Below are 17,389 nucleotides of genomic sequence, written 5' to 3'. Positions count from 1 at the left end.
AATCATCGCATACCATAGGAACCTGGCGCAAAGAAGTTCGCAAGTCTGCCGTTTTGGCTTTTGGCTGGTTCCCCACGTTTGTGAGAGCCACCTAACCGCACAGGCCTTCTCTGTGTGCGTGCAGGCGGGCAAGTGCCTGGGGGGAGGGGGGGGGGGGGGAGGGGGGGCTTTTGTGGGGTGGATTCTGGGCAGCGGCCCAGTTTAGCAGCTGCTCCCGCTGGACTGCGCTGCGTCGACGAAATGTGAGATTGCGGCAACAAAAGCTTCGTGGCTTTTCTCTTCGAAAAAAGGTCTGCGAAGAACGCACACAAAGAAGCAGAAATAAAAAAAAATATGACTTGCTCCGTGTGACACTTGCTCCGTATGTATAGGCCTGTGCTCAGGAAGAAACCGACGAGGAAAAGGAGGATGGTGAAGCAAGGAAGGGGGGAGCTGCTGCACTTGGCCTGGCAGTCGGCAGGGTCCTCGGCGGCTTTTCCTTCAGGTGTTGTTGTGGTGTTGATGAATGGCCCCGCCCGGAGTGGTGCGAGAGGAGAGAATGATGGGACAGAGTGACAGGGCGCGCCTGAGTACAAAAAGATTATATGAATTGTCTCGACGAGGTCCCGGGTTGGGGATGGGTGGATGCTGGCCACTGCAAGCACAGCAATAACACACACAGAGACGGGACTATACGGAAACGAAGGAGGAGGAGGAGGAGGAGGAGGAGGAGGAGGAGGAGGAGCAGCTGGAGAGGAGAGTGGGAATGGAGCATGGAGGTGGAGAGATCGTGTGCAAGCACACCCTCCCCGGTCCGTCGACATGCCCATAGGTGCCGGCGCGGACTGCCTGTTCATAGGGAGCAGCAGGCCACTGCAAGCAGCTGGGCATCCATCCACCGCGCGCCGCCCGCCCACGTCGCGCTGTGCAAGAATCGGGAGCCTGGTTGGGACGGGGGGTCATCTTGTTCTGCCATCTCGCTGTGGGACCGCTAGATGGATCGCCGGCCTCTCGCTCCTCAGACAAGCATGCTAATTCTCACACTAGTCAAATCCCTAGGAAGCCAAGTTCTGCATACAACGGCAAATCCTACCTGCTGAGGTGTCTCGCCGTTGCAGGACTGTGGATTGTGCCTCCGTGTTCACATTTCCGTTAAAACGGAGTGGCAAGGTAAGACATCTTTAAAGCTTATTCCTTCTCAAACTGCTAGAGCCCGCAAAAATGCTGAGTCTCCGAGGACTACAAGGTGCAGAGTTGACAGGTGGATAGAAGTGGTCCTGAACAGGTCGACAGGAGACAAAGCCAGGCCTGCACTCAACGGGGTCAGGGTCTCCGTTCTCTGTTTGTCTCGAAGCTGCGGGATCTCGCACACTTCGCCAGGGAACCCCCTTTGCGGGCGGATAATATGGGGCCATAAGAGGAAGAAAAGGCCGAGTCCCTACGGTCACCTTTCGGTCAGTCTATGACAGGTCTGACATGCTCAAGAGAAACAGATTGCGCAGATGGATAAAGGAAACATGGAATAAAACCAGTCCATGTCAACAGGGCCGGAGAGCGTCTTCTCGGAAGCCGCACTGGTGGCCGCAGAACAAAGTCTGGTGGGATTGCAAGTAACGGACCGAAGTCGCTGGTACCTTCATGGGCCGCAATGCAACCCACTCCTCTTGGCGGAACGCATCCAAGTGGGCTGGTGTGGGGTTTCTTGGCACGCAGTCGGTCTGCTAAACCTTCACCTGAGCCTATGACAGCGTGGGTGATTGAGAGCCAAACACACCAAGGCTGGAAGGGGAGAGCTTCTCCTCAGGGCATAGGAGACGGCCTATTGGGACAAAAATGCCGGTTATTGGCCAACGCCGACACCGCATGGATGCCCCGGGTAGTGTACCAGGACGGCCCAGCAATAGCCCATGGCGGCGGGCTTCGAGACAGAGCCATGGTGACAAGAGACAGATGCCATGTAAGAGGGTCAAGTTGGACAAGAATATGTCACTGCTCGTGCACTGTACGGCTTGAACGCTGCCGAAAATCTTGTGAAGCCGATCGGTCTGCTCGGCTCTGTGAGACGAGCGATGTCCATGTCGTCCCCCATTGATGGGTGGCATGAGTTTTGAGCTTCGCCGCCGAGCGTGTCGTCGTGCTGTAGTGGGCAGCCTCTGAAGCGGAGAGCCCATTCCAGCGTCCTGTCAGGTGCAGGTGTCATGATTCCCAGTTCGGATTATCCTGGACACCACCCACCCACTCCACTCTCCGCAACGCGGGACAGGATGGGTAGAAATGGGTGTGGCATTTCCAGACGCGTGGCTTTGGTGGTGAGACTGCTCGTCTGCGTGAGGGGTCTCAACCTGCCTGCGTGGGGTGATGGAGGTGGGAGAACGGCATGCTTTCTCGCTGGCCATCGTGGCAGTGTCTGGCTGCTCTTCCATCAGCGAAGGGCTTCTAGGTATGCTGTCTACACTGTTGCGGTGAGCATGGGCTTTGTGGACTGAGAAAGGAGGGTATACCCAGCAGGTTTGTATTGCAAACACAATATCGTAATATTGAGAAGGCAAAAGGAAGGAAATGAAAGTGATGGGGAACGGTTCCCAACAGGGTTACAGCGAGGATCAGAAATGGATTCAGAGGGCAAGTACCGAGTACCTGACAGGGGTCTAGAGGGGATTCCCGTCATGGTGGTACCCCCACACCTACCGGGCGGGAACAGACGACAAGCCATCGTCAGCTTCCTTCTGTCGACTCCCTGGTCGGCTCAAACTCGTAGGTCCTGGCGGTAGCAATGTTGTCGAGGCGGTCAAAACAAACTGCTTCCAAAGCAGAGAGATCATTCCTCTTCCTCACAGAACACCACGAGTTACACGCTGAAACTGGTGCCGTGCGTCTTACCCTGGACTCTGAGGTAGGCCTTGACCACCGGTCCACAGGACCCTTAACATACGGTGGGCCAACAGCCGAGGCAGGGCCGTCCTTTTCTGTCAACGGCTCCGTGTAAGACCTTGGATGTCAGTGGATGTCAGAGTAAGAATGGAAACCATTATCATGCCAGGTAAAACCGTGTTGATCAGGATGACTCGATTGCTCACATGCTCTCTGTTGTATGTCTTGTTCCTGTTTGAAGACTACAAACTCAGAGGTAGCCAAACCTCGACTTTTGTAACCCTTCTGCATGAACTACCTACCTACCTAGTATTTCACACCACCATACTCCTACAAACACCACCTTCGAAAAGCGCATCATCAATCTGCCGATCCAATCTATCGACGAGAACGCACTTGCAATGACGACAGACGGACACAATGCCCAATACGGTCCAAGCTTCTGGAGCATGGAGGGCCATGAGGCTAGCCCCCGGAAGCGGTGGGCAAGGGTTGCTTGCTGAAAGCGATATCCCACCCAGCATTGGCCGGCCCGTCTCCCATTTGCGTTTTCGGCGACACCACAGACACAGACGGCAACAGATCTATCGTTGTCCCTATCGCCATCAACCTCATGTCATCATCATCGCCAACCAAAACAACGTGTCCTGACAACTGTCCACACTGGCGGCGGAGATTCAGACCGAATCTCCACACACAAAGCCCACCTGTCCTGCACGTCACGCAGGTGCTTCGAAGCATTGGGGCGCTGGAGACAATGGAGACCGCTGGAGACTCTGATCAACGGCGACACGCAAGAGAGGCGCTACGATACCCGACTGCAACCGGGCTTGGGACAAGCTCTCTGGGCAGAGCCCCTCCCCTGACCGCCACAACAGAAAACAAACGTGGTGTTTAGCCTTCTTTCTGTTCCTTTATTTTCCGATCTGTGGATCTCCAATACCCCCTCCGTGCACCGGACGCCTTCGCCCACGTACGCTAACAGCATCACTCTGGGCAGCCGTTGGGGCTGCCCAGAGCGCCCAGAAATGCGTTCCGACGAGGCCATCAACCGGCACAAACCTCTCATTTTGTAGCCACCCATATTTCCGAATACGCAGAAATCCACCACCAAGAAACGACGAAAACGGCCCTACAAGGCAATGCCTACGGAAGCTCGAATCACAGACCTGGTATGGGAGGTGTGGTGATGACATTGGTGGTGTCGTCGTCTCCAGCCGCCTCCATCATCCAGAGAAGTGACCCAGCCCTCACTCCCCGGAACCGGCCTCGTACCAAGAGGGCAGACATCAAGAGAAGACATGCGACCCAATCAACCTGTCGTGGTGGTTGGCCGATCTCGCTGCTTCCTTGCCAAGCTTGAAGAGCTACATACAGCCACTTTGCGGTCAAACAAACCACAGATGCGATATGACGACGGTAATGGGTGCTGATGACTTTGCACACCTACAGTACCACCCAGCACCTTCAATGACATGTGAAAGCTGGGCGGTGGTTGGATATGTGCTCTCAAACGTCCAAAGACCGTGCCCCTCACCGAGGAGCTTGTCTTGTCGCCGTCGTTGCCAAGAATCTTGCTGACCTTTCCTGTTTGAGGTTACTCCCGAGAAACTGAGCTTCCGACCACCCGAAACCCTCGGGCAAGCCATCTTCCCCCCTCGTCCTCTGTATTGCCGGGCGGAACTGGGCTCCTCAACCGATGTGCCCAATGCCTTTTAGGTGCATTGGAACATTTCCAATATTGAGACTTTCGGTTGGATGGTCCAGCCGCCCAACCCCCTTCGCTTCCGATCACTCACACACTGGTGTTTCGTGCGGGATTAAATCCATTGAACGCGGTCTGGTGGTTAAGAACGACGTAGGCCTGGCCAATGAGCTCCCTGTGAACCCGTGGGGGCTTCGGGGGATGGAGTCTCACCCCGCAACCTTGCGCCCGAGCGCGGAATCGACGTGGGGGTTGATTCATGCGAAGGGCGAGGCTGTAGAAGTTCAAAACGTCAGAATCCAGAAGCTGGTTGTTGGATGGAGTGGTGTGGGTGTCATGTTGGCCTTCGTTCTCTGCCTCTGGAAGGGTGGGAATTGTCATTCATCACAGGAAGCGTCGTCGATCATGATGGTCATTGACATATTGTCCTCTGCCTCCGATTCGCTGGCAGCTCAAGGGTCGTCCGTTTTCTCGGGCTGAATACCTGGGTGATTACGGGCCTGGAAGTGGGAGGGTTTCGTCTTCTTTATAGCCCGCAAGCTCTGCTGACCTTCCGGTGATCTTCCACGCGTCTTATCTGTGTGTGATAGGAAACCACACCGACCGTCCACTGAGAGTCTGTAGATCTGGCGAGCGACCATTCGCAATCCTCGTCAAACATGAGCACCAGCCCTAACTGTCAGGTATCTAGGCGCCTTTGGTAGGCCCAGAGATAGCCGGCGTTCCAAGCTGAGGCGAGGCACTGCGAATCACACCTGCTGTTCAGGTACCATCCAGTCTGTTGCTTCTGCTCACATGGCTAACCTTATCGCGGCTATTCGCCCACACCTACAGAATCACTGCACATCATGCCGGCATCCCTCCGTGCCATATGTGCTGCCGTAGGTATGAGCCCGGCAGGGTCCTGAGACTTGCATTTCCGGCTGCTGGACCCGAATCAGACCAGACATTATGTTGATCAGGATGGTTCCATGGACTCGGTGAACTGAATCTCTAGCGAGACTGTTCGGCAAGCTAGAAGCTCGACGGCTTTGCCAAGTTGGCTTCCCAAGCCAAGACGGTAGCCGGCAGCCATTATCAGATGCTATCGGTCGGGATGGTCCTTGGTGACGAGGCGGATTGCGCTATCGCACATCATCGAGTTTTCCTCAGCCCCGGAGCCTTTGGAAACGATCATCAAACAAGTTTGGTGAGTTGCGGCACGTGTCACACACGCCGCCCGTTTCTTGCTGTCTCGGATGGAACACTGCATATACAACGGCGCGTCTTCCATCTTCACGGCCCGGGAAAAGGGGCGCTATCTTTTCTTTCTATGCCACGTGGTAACAAGGTTACAACGCTGGGACGGGGTGACCAACACGTTGGGCTGGTATAAGTTCGGCCTGCCCTGCTGAATGGCTGCTCTACGCTCCCGTTATGTTGACTTTTTGCTTCTCTTTCGCCTCGACGAGCTGCGAGGGCCTGGGAAGGGTATCTGGGAGAAGATGGAGGCTTATTCGACTCGGCGGTTGACTCTAGGGACACCATTGGAGGCATGGTCCTGGGAAAGCTTGAAAATGGCTGAGCTGATGACTATCTCAACACCCCAAAGTTGCCTTTATGTTTATCATGAGTTTCCAGGGCTTGATACTGGTCACCACGGAGCAAAGCGATCCCTGAACGGCCTATACAACACAGAACGATCTACCGAACGGATCTAGTACACAGCTTCTGGTGTGACGATGGGTGAAGACCTCGAAGGGACCAGTCAAAGACGGGCTTGTCGGTATCGATTTCTGAGAAAACAAGCCCGTAGGGCAGTATATCGGTATCCGTTACAAATAGTAATGGCTTGATTATCTGCTTGCCATAACCTGCTTGAGATCCCCTCCTTAGTCCAGTCTTCCCAATCACCAACCGACACAAGAAACCGCCGAATTCTCCAAGCAGAAACCACCCTCCAACCCCTCTTCGTTCACTCACCCATAACAATATTAACCCAAGAAATTAGAGCATCTTCACAAGAAGAAAGATAACACAGCAAACAGGTCATCTTCTTTTCAAAGCAACCCAGCCACAGCAACCACGCCACCCAAAACCGCACCCATGATCCTGACCCCGCTATCAACCTTACTCCCCTCCGCGGCGGCATTCCCCGTCGCCTGCGCCAAAAAGCTCGTAGTGGTGCTGTCCCCGCTCACCGCCAACGCCACCGTCGCCAACCCAATGGAGGTGCTGAAGCTGGTTACTCCATTATCAACCCCCGTGAACACTCTCGTCACCGTCTGAGTCTCGGTGCTCCACTTCCACCCCTTACCCCAAGGACCCCAAGGGCTACCACCCGCCTCGCCTCCCGGTCCCCAGCCGCCCGGGCCGCCAGCCCAAGGATTGCCGTTCCATTCGCACCCGGTAACGGTGTAGACACCACCAGCCCAGGTCTTTGTCCACTCCCCGTCCCCGCCCCAGGCGTTGGAGCCGCGGCCGGAACCCCAGGCGCCGGTGAAGGCGGGAGCGGAGACGGTCAGGACGCCGGTGGAGCCGGCGGCGGAGCAGGAGGCCCACTGGGCGCAGAGGGAGGCGGAGAGGGAGGAGTAGGAGGTTACCGCCGTGGGGGAGGCGGAGCAGGCGGAGGAGATGCAGGAGATCAAGGGGGCGGCCTGGGTTGGCTCGGCGCAGTAGGAGGTTGGTGCTGGCCAGGTGGAGTCTGCGTCCCAGAGGGAGGACATGCAGGATTGCTTTTTTTGGGGGGGGGGGGGAGGTTAGTTGGAGGTATTGTTGATGGAGAATTGGAAGGGGAGGCTTACAGCGCACTCGGGGGCACCGCCGTACCACTGGGCGTTGGCGGCCGCCGGGGCAAGGAAGGCCGTCACGGTTGAGGGTCTCATTTTGATGGTCAAGGAAGGGACAATAAAAGAGCAGTAGCGTTGACGATGAGGTTGGAGGAGAGGAGGATAACAAGGTGAGGTGGGAGGTGGGAAGTGGGGGAGAGAAGTGAAGAGGTTGGGATGAGACAACACAAGACAGGAAAACAAGGGATGGTGGGAGGGGGGTTTTATATAACCCCCTACGTTATACCATACCGATCGACAAGTACCTCAGTGAGGCTGATACAAGGAGAAAACAACAAATAACATATCTCACCCGGGCGATACGGCAGACGGCAGAGGTGGAGGTGCGGGATCTTCAAGCGGACCAACTAGTGCTAAGTCCAAGCAGTCCAATCTTTCGGTCTGCCCAACGTTAAGACGACAACGGAAGGCTATGGGCGCCGAGCTATGACGGACGCTGCAGGTCTGGCTTTAGCCCCGAGGTCGCTAGCTCCTCGACCGAGCAAAGTTGAGTTGGGATGATCAGAGCAAGAATGAAAGAAAAAAAGCTCGGATTGTCGTCAGGCATCTGGCTGTTGGGTTCCTGTTGAGCAACAACATCGTCCAACTGCCGTGTTCGAGACTAGAGACGCCACTGGGACTGATATGCCGCGCGTCCATTTGGCAATCCATACCTTTTCTTTGCCGTGTACGGCACCTACATTAACTAGATACCTGTGGTTGAAAATAGCAACCCTATGGGAATGTTGTCCTGCTTGCGGCTCTACCAAAAGAATGCCCCGATCTCGTACCGCCAAGACGGCCACGCAATACATCAGCGGGACCGGGCCGAAAAACACCGAGCGTGTTGAGCCTTTCCTTCTCGAATACCATCTCATCTATTCAGCTCCAGATCCTTGAAAGAAATCCTGAAAATCACTCTCGGGACCGAGAGGTAAGGCGGCAGGGCTGGGGTGGGGAATGCATTCGTACTGTTTTCGGGGAGCAAAGCCAAAAGTCAGAAGCGATTGGGCGTCGGTCTTGCTACCTGCCACTGCCTGCCGTGTAGCTACATGTGAGCAGCAGCACGTCTGTCTGTGATGGACGACATGCTAGAGAGAGCTCGCATGTGTCGGCTGCGCATGCCAGATGCCAAATCCAAGAGCGTTGTCGGGGCCAGTGTCAGTCCCAAAACACACCGGCCGGCTAGTTCCATCTCAACTTCCACCCACCACCTTGAAGCGTCGTCACTTAATTCTTTATTTACCTTTTTCCCCCTGGCTCTTTCCATCCAATGACGTCTTTGGTGGATATCTTTTTTTTCCTTTTCATACCCAAAATCTCCATCTTTAGGGCTGCGAGGGTGCCCTGAATCTGTTACAAATGCCAAGCCATCGTGACAAACATGATCGCCCTCAGGGATTAGAATAAGTTATCGATTCCATCAAACTGGGCCCAGAGTGGAGATCACATCTCAAGATTAGATCCCGGTGTTGGATTGGCCAACCGTTTACATCCAGGCTGACGACGACAATGTGGTGTGATACTGTTACTTGTCACTTGTCACCAAGGCATGAGATATTCCCCTTGCTTTGCTGACATACCCACAACCTGTTGTTCTACAAAAGTACAAGTTCATACTACGGTAAACTAACACAATTATCCTGCTTGCCTTTCTTGCCTTGCCTTCCCGCCATCTATCCCCTTCCCTGTGAAAACGCATCAACGACGCCGCGGCCCTCGAAAAGCAATGCAAACACTAAACCAAGTACTCAAGGCTAGTAAGGTAATCAAATACAAGCACAAATATGATTGAACAGAACCTCCCTCACATCAACTTAAACTCCCTCCTTCTCCTCTCCACCTCTTCCTGTGCCACCCTCAGCTCCTTCATCCAGTCCCTCGGCTTCCCAGGCGAGGACTGCAAATGCGCCCCCTTGGACCTCCTCTGCTGAGCCTACAGCATGGTGCCAAAAGAAGGGGCCGCGTCCTCCTCAAACGGAATCTTCTTTCTTGGGCTGCTGCCATCCTCATTCGCCGGCTTGCGGTGCCGGAAGGTAAACCCGACAAACAAGCTCTTGCTCATCTCATCATCCCTGTCGGCCATGCCCTCAAGTGCCTGCTGCTTGTCGTGCACTTCCTTGTACTTGGCCATATCTGCCTCGTTGGAAAAGTCGTCAAAGTAGCCGGCGTCCGTCTCGGAGTCGAGCTCGGGGACGAACGGCGCCTTGGTCTCTCTGAGTATTTCCCAGTCCACTTCGGCAAAGTAGGGGTGGTTCTGGATATCCTTGATATTGGAGAAGCGCTTGGATCGGGAGTTGATGCAACTTCGAACTGTGTCAGTTTTCTGATCCCCGACAACGTTGCCTTTATGGTGGGTGGTACTCACGTTGTGATAAAGTTCCATGTCCGGTTGCTCAAAAAGTAGCTCGGATCTTCCCACACCGGCCTCTTCAGCACGTCCCGCCAGTGCTTCAGATTCCTCCACGTCTCATCCGCGTTGCTGCCGGCAAACGGGGGGAACCCCGTCAACGCCTCAAACAACATGCACCCCAAACTCCAGTAATCAACCGTAAAGTCATACTCCTCTCCCCTGAGCACCTCGGGAGCCATGTAATCTGGCGAGCCGACAATCGACTTGGCGTAGTTCACATCCTTGTCCCTCATGGACCGATATCCCTCCCGACGCTCTGCCACCGTACGCTGGTCCATTGGCTTACCGAACGGAACCGACGTCTCGGACGCCTTCTCCAGCCGGATCCTCATCGACTCGATCTTAGCGGGTGCGAGGAAACCGGCCGCCAGGCCAAAATCAGTGAGCTTCACATGGCCGGTGGAGTCGACCAGGAAGTTTTCCGGCTTGAGATCGCGATGAATGTAGCCCAGCTGGTGCAAGGCATCAACCGAGCAGAACATTTCCGCGATGTAGAACCGTGCATGCCTGTTGGACAACACCCCAGTGTTGTTGAGAAGCGTCCGGAAGTCACCGCCTGGTACGTATTCCATGGCAAGATAGATATTCTTGTCATCCTGGAACGAGTACAGCAGGCGGACCAGCCACTCGCTCTTGGCCGTTGTCAGAATGTCTCTTTCCGTCAAGACATGTCTAATCTCGTCGAGCTTGAACAGCAGCTTTTTGCTCATCACCTTGAGCGCGCACACCTCCTTGGTATCCTTCTTTTGCGCGAGGAAGACTTGACCGTAACCGCCCTGGCCAACTTGGGTGAGAATCTGGAAATCACCTTGCCTCAACCGGACTCGCCTCTTGCGGAGATTGGCGCGTTCTCGACCGGCGTACTTTGACCACATTTGCTTGTACGTCTCTGGGTCGGTCTCGGGCGGCTCGGGATATTCCGCCTTGAATGCACTGAGGCGGTTCTGTCTTTGACCGACATAGGTCAGGAGATCAAAGTAGTAATCGAGGAAGTCTATCCGTCGTATGTATCAGCAGGGATGCTCATCATGAGTGCTGAAACTAGACTCACACAACTGAGTGACATTGACCAAGCGCTTAACGTTTGGCTTTGACAAGATCTCCCGCTCCTCGGCGGTGAGACCCCGTGTCGTGTTGAACTTCTTGACAGTCCCTTGCGGTCTCTCTCGCTCTCGTGGCTGGTAGAGCTCTTGACGAGAGAGGGCGGCATGACTTGGCTGATATGTCGGCTCTTGGAAAGGGTCGCGCAGCGAGATGGGTGGTGTGTTTTCTTGCATGTGGCTTCTCAGGGGACTGCCACCCTGCGTGGCGTTCTTGTGGACAAGACTATGCTCAACGGCCGATGGCCCCTCCTCGAAATGCTGCACGTTGCTCTTGCCAGGAGATAATGGGGCCGCAACGCTTTGTGGGCGACCCAGCTTGACGGGACTGTCGAGGATGCCCATGCCGGGCGGTGCTGCGAGCTTGAGACCATCAAAGGCGGCGGTAGGAAGATCATGGGCGCCGGGAGGTACTGTTCGCTTGCTGGGGCTGCCCTGTGGAGTGCTGACTGGGGTTGTGAAGTTGGTTTTGATCGGTGTGGAGGGGCGATTGTCCTGTTTCCCACCGGGGAATAGATTGGCCATGAAGCTCGCCATGGCGGTGTCAGGGGTGCGCCGAAGCGATGTGTGGAGATGCGATGGCTTGACCTTGTCTCTGCAAGTCGATAAATAACCTGATAGTAAGGTATGCTGATGTCTGTCGACTACCCTGCGGCCTGTCCGTTGTCTGTTCCAGCAGTAGGGGTTAAGAGATGGGATGCCGGTACAAAACAAAGCTCAGGAGAAGACCGGAAGATGATGTCAAGCGTCTCTGGTGTGTGCCTCCACGCAGGAGACCAAGCAGTCGCGCGTAGATGGAGACAAGCTTAAATTATGACGATGACGACCCAACTCGTTCTCTCCCGCACTGATTGGGCAGCTTGCGCCAGAGGGACTGCGTCAACAATTGTTGGAGGGGTAACGGCTCCTGCGAGTGCTCAAACCGCTGGCCAGATGGCGGGGTGTGGTCTGTGCTTTCATGTCTTGGCACCGCTAAGTCCAGCCGCTAGGTCGCGTCACTGCAAGTTGGATTGGAGAATCTTCAGCCAGCCACTCTCGCGCACCATCCCTTCGCAATCTCACATATCGATCACCGAAGCAGCTGTTGAAAAGGAACGAGATTCTAAACTCAGCTATCACTACATCGGCACGTCAACAGGGCAACCTGGACAATATCGAGAACACGCGGGCCCCTGAGTTCAGCAGCGGACTTGCAGCATGGCAAAAGAAAAGAAGTACAACCCAGTACAGGCCCAGCACAAGGCTGACAAGGCCAAGGCTGTCAAGAAAGGTGGGTTTTCTCTTCCCAATGACTGTGCTGAGGCCGATGACTAACATGCTGCGCGTCCACAGGCAAAGCAGAGCAGCAAGCAAGAAGAAACGAGAAGCTCGCCCAGAGGAATCCGGCCAGAATAGAACAGCAAATCAACGATCTTAAGGCTATAAAAGAAGGCGGCGGGAAGCTTACCGCTCTCGAAGAGCAATCACTCGAGGCGTTGGAGAAGGACTTGAAGGCAGTCAAGAAAGCTCGTGAAGCTCTCGGAGACCGAGCGCCCCAGTTTGGTCGTGGGGGTCCGTCAAAGCCAGGCCAGAGAAACGACGGAGTACTTGGGAAGCGGAGAAGAGACGAGGACGAGTCGAGTGACGACAGTGATGTTCCCGAGGACGTGAGAAGAATACCTATGCCGCGAGACACACCGCCGCCTATCCCCAAAGAGATCATGGACGAATGGTACGCCAAGCGTCGGGCCAAACGAAACGCAAACCAGGAGCCAGTGGCAGAAAGGGCTCAGTCAGAAAATTCTGCCACGCCAGCACCAGTTGTGGAGTCCAAGACAGTGTACGAGGCCAAGCCGGTGGTGAGAGACTTGCGGAAGGAGGCGGTCAGCGCATTCGTTCCCACACATGTGCGTATGAAGATTGAAAAGGGCAAGGGACAAGGCGGCCTCCTCGAGCCTGAAGAAGCTGATCAATTGGAACGGGAAGGCTACCTTCGGGCGCCTGACACCCAGCAATCTGCCCCAAGCAAGGTTCCTCATGGGGTGACGCTTGAGGAAGTGGAAGACGAAGACAACTAACCTGACAACCCCAACCCGCCGGTTTATCTGAGAAATGTCTCATAACGCTCAGAGTCCGCCGAGTGCGGCCAGTGTCTCATGGGAAGCCTCTTCGCAGCATTCCACACTGACGCCCGACATTTGCTTGGCATCAATGCTGGGAGAGTGTTTGGTGAGGTTGATAGCCAAACCAGGTGTCACTGGGCACCCTGCAATCTCCAGTCTGACAACCCCGCAGTGATACGATATGGCTGCAGAGGTCTTGTCAAGGTCTTGGTCGCAGAATGGTTGTACCTGTCAAACTGCTTTCAATATGTCATGCTCACTCTGGTTGGATAGGAGTGACCGATACACATGCCACTGCACAGCGCATTGGTGTCGTCCCAGCTTTTGTTAAGGTTCCTGCATCAGATGGACCCTGATCCTGAATGCGATCAGATTGATAACTACAAAGGGCAAGGATGCGCAACATTTCTCCCAAGCAAACTGGATGAGAACATGGAGGAATATAAGACTGGCGGAAGCGACCGGAAGATGGTGCACTGGAAATTTATCTTCCACACAACTTACCGATCCCAACCGCATCACACACGCCTGACACCGGAATGTTGGACCTTGTGCAAACCGCTTACGGCCACAAAACAGCGCACGTGCATGGATATAGCATCGTGGTGGCATCTGCAATGGCATTTCGTCAACATTTGATGACCGCTGCTCAATAGGTAGCTTCTTGTTCCTGTTCTTTGCGATGAGCTTTGACGCATAGTACGGCCTGATCTGATTCGATAGGTACCCAGAGCGGCAGATATCATCACCCAGTTTCATCGCATCGGAAGACCATCATGGAAATAAAAGTGCTCGAAAATTCTGGATGTGCGTGTGCTCATAATAAAACTTGCGTTTCCTCTTCTTCTTACGTCTTCAGAGATCCCGACTACCCTGTTTTAAACTACCTCCAACAAGCCCTATCACCCCCCCCCTCCCTCCTAAATGTTGAAACTGACATGACAACAGCAGCAAGAAGCACAAAGGAATGAACGCAAAGGGTCCAACAACGTAAAGAAACAATGAAAGAAAACCATGCGCTCGATAACTCGCCTTCTCTTCAACCAAAGCAAATGCTATGCATAGCAATGCTCGACCTTCCAAGACAAAAGTCCACCGCAAGTAGCAAAAGTAAAAGCAACCAACAGAAACTACAACAAGCAAAGAAAAGAAAACCCGCTTGATATCCTCGCTTTCCCACTGCATCCATGCCAAATCAATGTCGCTTCAATTGTTTCCTTTTGGGTTCGAATCCCGCCCATTTGCCAACCACCATACCAAAAGTCTCCTGGCATAAACCACAAACCGGTAGAGATAATAAAAGTAAAGCTAGAAGACAACGCTATGGTTCGCAGGGTCTCGCGTCACGCCGCATCACCCGCCGCCATTACAAGAACGTGTCCCACCTCCAACTTGCCTGCAGAGTCTCCTGGCTACAGCTGGACTCCTACAACTTTCCATGCCTAGCCTTGAAGATAGCAACCTTGTCATCATAGAACAAGATCTCCCTCAGCCGTAGCTTCACCGAATCAGCCCCTGGCTCGACCCAGCCGTCGTCATACTCATCGACCAAGTCCGCACTGTTGTTATTGTTGTTATTGTTGTTGTTGTTGTTGTTGTTGTTGTTGTTGTTGTTGTTGTTGTTGTTGTTGGCGTTATTGATGTTCGTCCCAGCCGTGGTGCCTCCTATCCCAGTCCCTGTGGTCTGATCATCATCCTCATCCCCGTCATCCTCACTTTGTGTCTCCTCGGGATCGCTAGTCGCCGTGGTAGGAGTGTTGTCGTCGTCTTCATCTTCTTCCTCGAGCTCCCCTTCGTCTTCGTCATTCTCAGACTGCTCATCCGAGTTGTCCGACTGGTGGTCATTCTCGTCTTCCGATGTATCCTCCGCATCCCCCAAATCAACCCCATTGGCTGACGTTGCACCGGCGTTGATGTTGTTGAAGCCATTATTGGAAAATATGCCGTTCATCTGCCCAGTGAAGGGATTCACTGTTGCTGGAGGAGCCGAAATATCCGGCGTGGTTGTTCCACCACTGGAGTCTGCTGCGCTTGATGAACCTGTCTCGCGGGATTCAAGCATTTCAAAGCATTTACTACCGATACCAACGTAGCAAAGCCGAATTTCGAGTCTCAGGGTAATAATGTCTGCAATCTGATGGGCGAGCTCTCGCGGTTCGAGTTTCCCGCCTGGGTAGTCTGCCACGTGAGCAATGTTAAGAGAACGCAGCTGCTGAAGGTTGAAGAGCCGTTGTAGGAAGGTGTGCTATATAGTCTGTTAGCTTGGTCCCTTTTAAGGTAAAGACAGAGTAATTTGCTTACCCAGTCCTTGTATTCCAACGACACGGCCAATTCCCTCAGATTGACCATGCGTCCGCTGGTGAGGTACTGTACAACCTCCGTACTTAGAGCCCAACTCCTCCATCTGGTGTTGTCGTTATTAGCAGCATTGGGGTTGGCAGGGGGTTTGGCAGAGCTATCCAGCAGGAGTTTCCGCAGGCTTTGTGGATGTCTTCTCAGACAACCTTTGAAGATTTCAGCCAGCGGAATTGGGGGGCTGGAACTTCGTCTGCGATCTTGCAAGAACAAGACTTCAAGGGTGTTAGGCGCAAGGGTCTCTCTGATGAAGTTGACCAGAGCCAAGGTAGTAGCGTCTGTATGAATAGACTTGAGGGCGAGATGGTACTGCAAGGGTGCGTTTGATGCTGCCATCCCGGACCCGTTGGGAGAAAGGCTGATTCCGTTGTTGAGAGATGTCGGCTGAAAATTCTTGCGTAGCATCTTCCATAGGTTCTCGTGCTGGGCACAGTCGAGGAGCGTCAGATTTGTCAACACCGTCCAATCTAACGCCTGCCTGCAGACATGCAGTGATAGTGTCACTCGCTCGAGCTCAAGGGTCTGTAGTTTGAGTTTGCCGTCCAGAACCTTGTTAGGGACAGCTGTCGGCTTACTACCCCTGCCACCTTTCAACCCATCTTTCTTCTTGTCAGAGGCATTCGGCTGTCCTTTGTCCGCAGCAGTATCGTCTTCGGACTGCTGAGTCTGCGATGGCCCGGAAGCGCTATTGGGTGAGGAGTTCCCAGTTAATGGTGACTGTGAGGAGGCTGTCGAGACTGGTGTGGTTGGCGAAGCGTTGTTCTCTGTGGCAGAACCAGCAACGGCTACGAGCTTCATCTTGCCTCTTAAAGAGCGGTGTTGCCTGATGTCGTAGATCTTCCCAACCAGGACACCGATAACGCCCCCTAGACGCCTCTCGCCAATTGTGCTGCCTCCTGGAAACTGGGCTTTGTGGTCTACTTGTCGTAAGCCAGGCCCATCCCAAGCCTGAGCAAAGTCCTTGTTTACCGCATTTGCTGAGATACCCACGCGGAGTTCTTGAAGCGTATCCTTGGAGCGCTCTATAAGTATGGCCATCTCGTCCAGGTAGGCCACTTCGTCAATGTCCAGCACGGTCAAGCTCGTGAGTGGAGGCAAGACGCTAAAAGTTGGGTATTCGCAGTGGTAATTCGCGTAAGAGACTGGAGGCCGAGGTGAAGGGTGGGCGGCGTTTTCTGGAAGCATTATTCCCACAGCTGTGACATGGCTCCCTTGGGGAACAAGTGCAGTTGTACCCGCCACTGGATTTCCGTTCTGAGAAGCAGAGTTGCCGGACTGCTCCGAGTTGTCATGCCAGCGGACCCAGACCCTGCTGAGCTTACAGTCTCTGTCGGGCTGCTCAGCCAAGGATGCCAGCGCCATGAAGATGTCGGACAGCACACCGGTGGGCATGTCCCATATGAACGTCTCGAGGTTTTTCATTTTGGCGATCGCGAGTGCCACCATGGTCCCAAGCATTGTTCCACTCTCTTTACTGATCATGTACTCAGCAACCCAGTCGGCCGGCCCGTTGCCCAGCGAGAACTTCTTGATGTATTGTGCATACTCGTTACCCTTGAACTTAGCAAGTTGACGCATATTTCGTGGAATTGCTCTGCGCATGGTGCGAGCAAAAGCGCTTCCAAGACACAGCGTCTTGAGTCCGTAGGTCAAGGCGTCCACGCTCTTGGATTCTGTTGCCGTGATGTGTCCATCTGGCCAAACAATGTCGAACCGTGAGTATATCAGAGGTGTAGCAAGGCCGTGTAGAGCCGAGTTCGTCAAGGCAAGTGCTGTCAGATCGTTTGTATGAGTGATCTGGAGGGCATCATGTCAGTACGGCACTCGCATGAAGGCTTGATAGGAACAAAGATACCTCCTTAACGATCAGCTGCAAAATATCGACTGGAAGTTCGAGCAAGGTGAGGGGTCTATCCTGTCTGGGGGTAACATTGCGCTCTTGGTCCTTCTCTCTAATGTAGTCGGTAACAACTTGAGTAGAGTTTCCTTGAGGTGTTCCGCTGGGTGCTTCGATTGGGGTGTCCATGGCTGACGAAGCCTCCTTCAGGCCAAGCGAG

At 54.1% G+C, this 17,389-nt stretch overlaps 4 protein-coding genes across 4 annotated transcripts; 1 reads left to right on the top strand and 3 right to left on the bottom strand.

The window, feature by feature from the left end:
* Positions 1–6,594: 6,594 nt before the first annotated feature.
* PODANS_1_19200 (uncharacterized protein) lies at positions 6,595–7,260 on the bottom strand (the record flags this gene model as incomplete). The annotated part of the gene is made up of 1 exon (XM_001907348.1): positions 6,595–7,260. The coding sequence occupies one exon, from the start codon at positions 7,258–7,260 to the stop codon at positions 6,595–6,597; it is 666 nt and encodes a 221-aa protein (XP_001907383.1).
* Positions 7,261–9,298: 2,038 nt separating this feature from the next.
* Positions 9,299–11,592, bottom strand: PODANS_1_19190 (uncharacterized protein; the record flags this gene model as incomplete). Its single annotated transcript, XM_001907347.1, has 3 exons — positions 9,299–9,668; positions 9,731–10,769; positions 10,827–11,592. Coding segments are annotated over 3 exons (2,175 nt in total), but the record flags the coding sequence as incomplete, so codon positions are not given.
* A 480-nt stretch (positions 11,593–12,072) lies between these two features.
* Positions 12,073–12,932, top strand: PODANS_1_19180 (uncharacterized protein; the record flags this gene model as incomplete). The annotated part of the gene is made up of 2 exons (XM_001907346.1): positions 12,073–12,145; positions 12,208–12,932. 2 exons carry the CDS (start codon positions 12,073–12,075, stop codon positions 12,930–12,932), a joined length of 798 nt encoding a protein of 265 aa, XP_001907381.1.
* A 1,471-nt stretch (positions 12,933–14,403) lies between these two features.
* Positions 14,404–17,358, bottom strand: PODANS_1_19170 (uncharacterized protein; the record flags this gene model as incomplete). Its single annotated transcript, XM_001907345.1, has 3 exons — positions 14,404–15,222; positions 15,279–17,104; positions 17,157–17,358. The coding sequence occupies 3 exons, from the start codon at positions 17,356–17,358 to the stop codon at positions 14,404–14,406; spliced, it is 2,847 nt and encodes a 948-aa protein (XP_001907380.1).
* Between the last annotated feature and the right edge of the window lie 31 nt (positions 17,359–17,389).

The sequence above is a fragment of the Podospora anserina genome, chromosome 1, assembly GCF_000226545.1.
Source record: "Podospora anserina S mat+ genomic DNA chromosome 1, supercontig 4".
Lineage (NCBI taxonomy): Eukaryota > Fungi > Ascomycota > Sordariomycetes > Sordariales > Podosporaceae > Podospora > Podospora anserina.
This window is presented reverse-complemented; position numbering and strand designations above follow the sequence as displayed.